Here is a 9,168-nt window from a genome sequence, read left to right on the forward strand (position 1 = left end):
GCGCGGATATCCACGAGCGTCTGGGGGGAGAGAGGGGGGTGGCCTGGAAGACAGCCCAGCTTGCTGCCTGGCGTGCCCCCGCCACCCCCACTTCCTCCGGTCACCCTGCCCGGGCCGGTACCCCGCTCCCGACCGCGGCAGGGGGCCAGGGAGGAAGGGAAAAAAAAAAAAAAAAAAAAAAAAAAAAAAAAAAAAAAAAAAAACAGTACATCACCAAACACCGCCTTCACATGGCCATCCACGTCTAAAAATTAAAAAAAAAAAAAAAATTTAAAAAACGCACAACCCCCCCCCCCCCCCCCCCTATCCACCTTCCATCATCCCTGGCTGGCACCCGCATCGGGGGAGGGACAGTACGGTCTTCGCTCGGCATCTGTCCCTCCCCCCTTCCCTGGACACCGGTTCGCACACCCACCACCACTGGGGCATTTCCCCGCGCGGGCTGGCCTCCCCCTTTGCGCTGGTCCGGTCCCCTCCCCGCCGAGCGTCGCCCGCGGCCGGGGGGGGGGGGGGGGGGGCCCCGGCGGCTCGGGGGGTCCACCAGCCCAGCACCCGCCAGGTGACCAGCGTCATCCTTCTTCGGGTGGTCACGTCTGGGTAACCAAAAAAAAAAAAAAAAATATATATAAAAATTTTCATGTTTCCCAACCCGTCCACCCTCCACTACCTTTTTGTCCGCAGGAACGCCCTGCTCTCTTCTCATCTCTTTCCGCTCTTTTAAAAAAAAAAAAAAAAAAAAAAAAGTTCACAGGCAAGGCCGGTTTCCGTCCGACATCGCCTGGCCGTGTCCTATCTCTCGCTTTGTTTTTCGCTCGGGTCACGCAACCCAGGTGTCTTCAAGGTGGTACGCCCACCTCGCATTCCCACACCTTACCCCCGGGCCGGGTACGCCCAGGCCCCACTTTGTCCCAACAGTCTTCTTCACAGGTACGCCCTGAACCGCCCCTCAACCCGTCCACCCAGGATCGCCGGGCTCACAATTCTCTCAGCGTCCCCTCGCTACAACCCCATCGGTTCCGCAAGGACGCAACCCTACCCACGTGTTTTTCCACTCCTTGGCTCGCCGCTGCAGCAGTCACGCGCCATCCCCCGGCTCCGGCCCGGTCAAATGCCAGGAAACCTCTGGTCTCGCACCAGTTGCGCTTTCCTTAAATCAACACGTTCGGTCTTGTCCTTTCAGGTGACTAAGCTACTCCGTGAGTGCTCCCTTGGAATCCTTTGGCCCCCTTTTTTTGTCGTCCAGGTAAGTAGCGGCCACGATTCACTATTCCGGCCGCCCGGCACAGCCAATCGTGGCATCATATACTGTTCTTTTCAGGTGAACCAGGGATAATCTCGGCTTCGCCAGGTCGCTTCCGTCCCCTCTGTTCACGGCATTAACAGCTCCAGCATCTTAAGGTAAGGTTATAAACCACGCCCAGTAAGGGGACCTCGCGTCCTCCGGCCTCGCCCCGACGCTGGGCACCTCCGTCCCGCCACGCGCTTCTCTCTGTAATACCACCCGCACCCACCTCGCTTCCCCCTCCAGCTTTCCTTTCCCCTCTTCGTTTCAGCTCCAACATGTCCCACGTGTCCGACATCGAGGACGCTCTATCGATCGTGGAGTCTGCGGTATCGGAACGGGCAAGTCGCTCTTCTTACCGGACTTGGACCATCCCCAAGATGATTGCCGAGCTGGACAAGCGAGGAATCCGCCATTCGGCCACAGCCCGAAAGGCCGAATTATATCACCTATTGTTTCCGGAGCCATCCACAGGGTCCACGGAGCAGATCCCCATGTCGACCATACAGCTGTCACTAACGCAGCTACACGCCACGATAAACAATTTGTCCAGTTCCATCTGTGACATGAACACCAGGCTCCAGGCAGTCGAAAGCAGGGACGCTTCACCTGCCGCACCCTCCAGTCCCGCCCCTGGTCCTTCCACTTCCCAGCCATCTTCCTCAGGTAGGTTGTCTGGGCCGCCCGAAATAGCCCCCTCCTTTTTCGTCCCCGAAAACCTGCGCAGGGACATTCTCGCAGGCAAGGACGTGAACCTGGCTGCGGTCCTCATCTCCACGCACGACACGGTGGAAAACCGGACCATCGCTTGCGGGGACGTGTCCGTAGTCCTGAAGGCCAAAGACGCGAGGTTGAACAAAAAACTCTCCATCCCAGAGTTCGTGCTTGCGTTCAGCCTCTACCGCGACATCATCTGCGCAGCACACCCAGCCAGAAGAGAGGAGCTGGACGCATATTTATACAGGGTCACGGAGCTTGGGCACAAATACGGAGGATTTGCTTATTACGACTATCACCGGTCTTTTTCGGCGAAGGCAGCTGCAGCCCTCGCCCAGTTCCAGCATATCACCAACTGGGCCTCCCTCGACATGGAGCTATTCTGCAGACATTTTGCAGGTCTCAGGTCTCCTTTTTGCTCCTTCTGCCAGTCAGTCCTGCACGCCTCCGATTGGTGCCCAAGCTCCCACGCCTCCCCCCTGCCAAAACAGCAGCCGAGCACTTCGGCCCCCCAGAAACCGGGTCCGCTCCTGGACAAATTGGGTCGCCCCATCGTGTACCTGGGAAAAAACCAGTTGTGCAACAACTTCAACTCCAGCTTCTGCAACTATAGCAAATGTAAGGCGCTCCACATTTGTTCCACCTGCTTCCGGGCCCACCCCCAGTCCACCTGCTCCCAGCGCTCGGCCAAAAGCTGACTGGCCGACATTAATGTCCCCCTTCTCATCTCCCTCCTCAATACCCACCACGATCCCGCCTTCGTCCAATTCCTGCATTCCGGTTTTTCATCAGGCTTCCACACCGGCCTGGTCACCCTGCCTCGGGATTCCTGGGAGACCCCCAATCTCAGGTCAGCCATGACGGACCCGGCCTCGGTGGATTCCCTTCTGCAGGTCGAGCTGCTGAAGGGTTTCATCATAGGGCCTTTTCCCACCCCTCCCTTCCAAGTCTACAGGGTGAGCCCCATTGGGTTGGTCCGCAGCAAAAGTTCCAATAAAAACCGACTAATATATGATTTGTCAGCGCCTCATGCATCCAGCACCCCGAGCCTCAACTCGTTGATACCATCGGAAGAATACTCCATGCGCTATTCTTCCCTGGACGAGGCCATCCAACTCATCCTGCAGGTAGGGGCAGGGGCTTGGCTCTCTAAAGCGGACATTTCGGACGCTTTCAAGCTTCTACCAATCCAGCCCCACCTCTGGAGGTTTCACGGGATCAAATGGAGGGACCAGTATTACTTTGCCACCCGCCTCACGTTCGGGTCAAAGAGCAGCCCCTGGCTCTTTGATCAGTTCGCCCAGGCCCTCCATTGGATCCTGGTAAACCACGGCAACTGTCCCAGAGTCATACACTACCTGGACGATTTCTTACTGGTCGAGAACCCAAACCATGTGCCCGACAGGTTGGAAAGCCTCCTCTGCATTTTTTCCGCCTTACAGGTCCCAGTGGCGCCATCAAAGGTTGACGGCCCTAGCACGGTCCTCACCTTCTTGGGTATCACGCTCGATACCTGCAGAATGGAAGCCAGACTCCCAGAGGACAAACTAGTCAGGCTCCAGTCAGTCATTTCTGCTCACATCGGTTCCAGAACCATGTCCAAGGGCGACCTGCAGTCGCTGTTGGGTTCTCTCAACTTTGCAACCCGCATCATGCCGCAGGGACGATCCTTCACAGCAAGACTCCTCCAGTTGTTACCCACAGCCTCAACCCAGGACTCGCTGATCCAACTGGACCGGGAAGCCCTGGCCGACCTGGACATGTGGAGGGTCTTTCTGTCAGCATGGAATGGCATCTCCATGTTCGTCCCTCACTGGAGCCCCACCTGCCCGACCGTGTACTCTGACGCGGCAGCATCCGTCGGGTTCGGCGCCTTGTTCGGCCACCAGTGGTTCGCTGATTCCTGGCCCTCCCAGATCCTCTCAGACCCTCAAGCCATCCAGTCCTCTCCTCTCCTTGAATTGTACCCCATCGTGGCAGCAGCTCAAGTCTGGGGCAAAGTATGGAGCAACATGCCCGTGCGTTTTTTCACCGACAATCACACGGTCGTCGACATCATCTCCAAAGGCAGATCCAGTTCACCCAAAGTCATGCGCTTCCTACGCAAACTCACCTGGCTTGCCCTCAAGTTCAATTTCCATGTTTCTTGCACCCACATCCAGGGGATCAGGAACGTCGCAGCGGATGCCTTGTCTCGCTTAAACCTGACTCTCTTCTTCCAGGTCATGCCTCAAGCCGACAGAATCGGGATCCCACCCCCGGACTTCGGCTCTCTGATCCTGGACTAGTCAGGCACCTAGTCATGGCTCATACTCTCATCCGCAAGTCCCTGTCCGAAAACTCCACAAGGAACTACCAGTCGGGTTGGAAAGCTTTCGAGGTATTTCGTCACCTTCACCCCAGGGGCAACGTAAGCGAAACCGCTTTCATCATGGCTTTCCTGGCATACTGCCACAAGGACCTACACCTCTCCTTCAGCACCATCAGATCGTATCTGTCAGGAGTCCAGCATCACCTCATGATCCGTCAGCCAGACAGCAACCCTATCTTTTCTTCCCACGCCATCAAAGCCACACTGCGGGGTATTCAAAAATGCTCTCACAAATCCGGACCCGCCAGGCAACCCGTCTCAGGGGACCTGTTCAGGAAACTCTCATCCTCCCTAGACGGCAGTCCTTTTGGCCCTTTCAGAAGCTGCATTCTCAAAGCCGCCCTCTACCTAAGCTTCTACGGCTTTCTCCGGCCCGGGGAATTCACCGGCACCTCTCCTCACAACTCAGGCCCGGCTCTAAACCAACTCACCCGTAGTCACGAGCGTTTCACCTTCACCTTGCCAGTCTCCAAAACCTCACAAATCGGGCCCCCAGTGCACATAGAATACTTCCCGACTTCCAACTCCTGGTGTCCCGTGGCCGTCCTCAACGGGTTACTCACCACACTGGGCAATTGGGCTCCCGCCAGCCCTCTCCTTCCTTTCCCGTCACGACCTCTCACGTCCTCGCAGTTTGTCAAACACATTCGCAGCCTCGCGTCCGGGTTTGGGTTCAACCCCCAGGCCATCACGGGCCATTCATTCCGGATCGGAGCCGCCTCCGCCGCCTCCAAACATGGGGTCCCGGCCCATATCATCCGCAAGATGGGCCGCTGGAAGTCCTCTTGCTTCTCACGATACATCCCGCACCCGAAAGCCGAAATCGCTGCGGCTTTCTCTGACTTAGTTCTGTAGTACCATCTTTCACAATAAAGAGTCGCTCCTTACACCTTTCCTACTCGTATTTTGCCCCCTTTATTTGGCCTACCCTCGTCACGTGGCAACAGGCACACCACCAGCCACTGTAGCTAGATTAGGTTCAGTCACACTCCACAGGCTTCGCGCCGCAGCCAGGACCACAAATGCAGCAGGCTGAATCCAGCCTGCTTTTGTGGGAGGGGCGTAGGGGGCTTCTTAAGCCCAAGCCGCCCAGCTCACCGGGTGCACGTCCTCTCTCGCCCCTCCCTCCCGACCCTTCTCTTTACATCTCCCATAGGGTATGCCCCCTTTATTTGGCCTACCCTCGTCACGTGGCAACAGGCACACCACCAGCCACTGTAGCTAGATTAGGTTCAGTCACACTCCACAGGCTTCGCGCCGCAGCCAGGACCAAAAATATATATATATATAAAATATATATATATATATGGCGGCACTGGAAACAGACAAGGAGGGTGCTATGTCCAGGGATACAGCTGCTTAGCCCAGATGAACAAGGACGAAAGAAGGACAGCACTCCAAAGTAAAAAGTAGTGGTGTTTAATCACTGATGTGGATGGCAACGTTTCAGCTCAAACAAGAGCCTTTTTCAAGCTTGACAAAGGCTCTTGTTTGAGCTGAAACGTTGCCATCCACATGGGTTATTAAACACAACTACTTTTTACTTTGAATGCTGTCCTTCTTTTGTCTATATATATATATATATATATATATATATATATATATTTATTTATTTATTTATTTAATTTTATATAACAATATTTATATATAATTTTATTTTAATATAGTCATATATTTATATAGAAATATATTTATATATATATATATTTATAAATACTCCTAATATATCATTAATATATATCTATTTTTATATATATGCCCCTATTTGGATCGTTGGTGGTAAAGTGGTTTATAAAAAAAAAAAAAATTCAAAGATTTCATTTCTTTTATTTTCTTTATAATTGCTTTATTAATATTTATAATATCTGTCATTCAATCGTTGGTGGTATAAGTGGAAATTATCACTAAATAGTTACCTAATCCAAAGATCCAGCGACGATCGTACACAATGCTTCCTCCTCTGCTTGCTGCCGGCCGTCCTCTGTCCCTCGGAGCACTGTGACGTCATCGGCACATGCGCATTTGAGATGTCTGAGCTGGGAGCGGTCAGACATTCAATGCGCATGCGCCGAATACAGCCGCGCACGGCGCATGCGCGGGAATTCGTACGCCGCGTCACACGGAGGATCGCATTCAGGAAGACATGGGCGGGCTGGAGGGACGAGCTGGGCGGCGGCTGTGTATGAAGGTAGACGGAGCCTCTAGGTGCTAATGACGCCCACATAGCACCTAGAGGCTCATTAGCATATTTATAAAAGTTCGTTTTCTATCAAAACCGCAGGGCCAAAAGCTGTTATATTAGGATGGTTGGCAAGAGCAGACACTAGCAAATCGCTAGTGTCTGACATCAAATTATGTGATCCCAAGTGATAGAAACCCTTTAAGGAGGGGGGCAGGTCATATCTTTAGGGTGCACTCGTGTATAGCAGTCATCACTTCAGCTTTTTTTTCTTGTAACAGTATTGTTTTGATTTTACAAAAATTGCTGCAAAAAAAATTAAATATGACCGCAACAGATCACACTCTGCATAGTTACAGGCTGTGGCACAACCAATCACTATGCAGCAAATTGACGTTTACACGGTCCTGAAACATCACCTTTGGGGCAAGAAAATAACTACCCATCAAAGATGTTTTATTTCAATAATCATCATTTTATTTTGCACAGCCCAATATTTGTATTTCCATTGTGTGCTCTCTTGTGCATATTTGTAAAGCCTTTCAACAAGGATGAAACATTTCTACCATAAGCAAACAAATTATGCAAATATAGTATATAAGCTTGCTTTTCGTCTATGCTTTAGCATTCTGTTCTCATTTAATACTTTTATCCTATAAGCTTTCCAAGCAGCAATGCACTATTTATATGCTTACCAGGGGATACAGATTATCATTTATTCTTCTGGGGGCTGGAAATGTTGACTTTTGCTTATAGACTTCATAAAGAATATCATTTACTTGTTTCTGAATCTTATATAGTGTTAATTGCCTGTGAAATGAAATCCATTAATAATAATTATGTCGTTTATTTAGTCTCTTTCATGTATTTAACATCAGATAATGAAAAGTTCAACAGGTACAATATCTGTAACAGTTATAGATCAAAGATCAGCAACCTCTGGCAAAACAGGTGTTCTGAAAGCACAACTCCCAGATTTCTCCTTTCACTTCAATGGGAGTTAAAAGAACATCTGAACAAGTGTGCATGCTGAGAGTTGTGGTTTCACAGCAGCTGGAGTGCCAAAGGTTGCTGACCCCTGCTATAGATGGTCATTTAATGGCTACTAGCACAGGGGAGAAAGGGAAGCTGAAGGTGATAAGCTTGAGACAGGCTGGCATTGTTCAGCTTCCAGTTACACCACAACATAGTTAGAGCTTGAAGAAATGATTAATTTGTTTACTGCCCTTGACCACCAGGGACTTTACCATTAATCGCTTCACTGTGTGGACATACACTCACCTAAATAATTATTAGGAACACCATACTAATACGGTGTTGGACCCCTTTTTGCCTTCAGAACTGCCTTAATTCTGGCATTGATTCAACAAGGTGCTGATAGCATTCTTTAGAAATTTTGGCCCATATTGATAGGATAGCATCTTGCAGTTGATGGAGATTTAAGGGATGCACATCCAGGGCACGAAGCTCCCGTTCCACCACATCCCAAAGATGCTCTATTGGGTTGAGATCTGGTGACTGCGGGGGCCATTTTAGTACAGTGAACTCATTGTCATGTTCAAGAAACCAATTTGAAATGATTCAAGCTTTGTGACATGGTGCATTACCCTGCTGGAAGTAGCCATCAGATGATGGATACATGTTCTCATTCTGTTTACGCCAAATTCGGACTCTACCATTTGAATGTCTCAACAGAAATCGAGACTCATCAGACCAGGCAACATTTTCCAGTCTTCAACAGTCCAATTTTGGTAAACTCGTGCAAATTGTAGCCTCTTTTTCCTATTTGTAGTGGAGATGAGTGGTACCCGGTGGGGTCTTCTGCTGTTGTAGCCCATCCGCCTCAAGGTTGTGCGTGTTGTGGCTTCACAAATGCTTTGCTGCATACCTCGGCTGTAACGAGTGGTTATTTCAGTCAACGTTGCTCTTCTATCAGCTTGAATCAGTCGGCCCATTCTCCTCTGACCTCTAGCATCCACAAGGCATTTTTGCCCTTGAATGTACCCTTATTTGGCATTGTTAAGAATTATTTTGATATAATTTATATATAGCTTTGAAATTAGGAGCAAAGTTGGCTAAAAGTGGAATAAAGGTGTCTTACTTTCCTTGTTGTTCAGGGCACAATTTTCGATAAAAACCCTGGTTCAAACAATTATATGACTTAAATTGTCACATTGATGCACAGTAGTATTTGCCAACAAATAGGAAGCAGCACGCCACTGGTTGTAAAGCACTTCTGAACACTGCTAACATACAGTGTTTTTCCATTGATTTATTGTAAATGGTCCAAATTTGGACCATTGAAGATAAACTTGAAGATAAAATGCTCTCCAAAAGGCATTAAGTTAAAGATAACACTTTCCCTTTGTATTTTAAGCAAAAACTATTTTTGGGGACCCTACATGAATAGTACCTGATGGCGCCTCATTTAGCAAGTATCACAGCTTGTAAACAGTTTTTGCAGCCAGCTAATTCTTGTTTGAAGGATTTTCATCCATTCTTCCTTGCAAAAGTTTTCCAGTTCTGTGAGATTCCTGGACCGTCTTGCATGCACTGCTCTTTTGAGGTCTTTCCACAGATTTTCAGATCAGGGGACTCTGAAGGCCATGGTAAAACCTT

General features: G+C 49.9%; 1 protein-coding gene across 1 annotated transcript; it reads left to right on the forward strand.

Moving 5' to 3' along the window:
• Positions 1-883: 883 nt before the first annotated feature.
• Positions 884-2,697, forward strand: LOC120985953. Its single transcript, XM_040414187.1, has 3 exons — positions 884-1,243; positions 1,319-1,398; positions 1,554-2,697. Exon 3 carries the CDS (start codon positions 1,561-1,563, stop codon positions 2,695-2,697), a length of 1,137 nt encoding a protein of 378 aa, XP_040270121.1. The 5' UTR covers positions 884-1,243; positions 1,319-1,398; positions 1,554-1,560.
• Positions 2,698-9,168: the final 6,471 nt, after the last annotated feature.

This window comes from Bufo bufo, chromosome 1, assembly GCF_905171765.1.
Source record: "Bufo bufo chromosome 1, aBufBuf1.1, whole genome shotgun sequence".
NCBI classification, from domain to species: domain Eukaryota; kingdom Metazoa; phylum Chordata; class Amphibia; order Anura; family Bufonidae; genus Bufo; species Bufo bufo.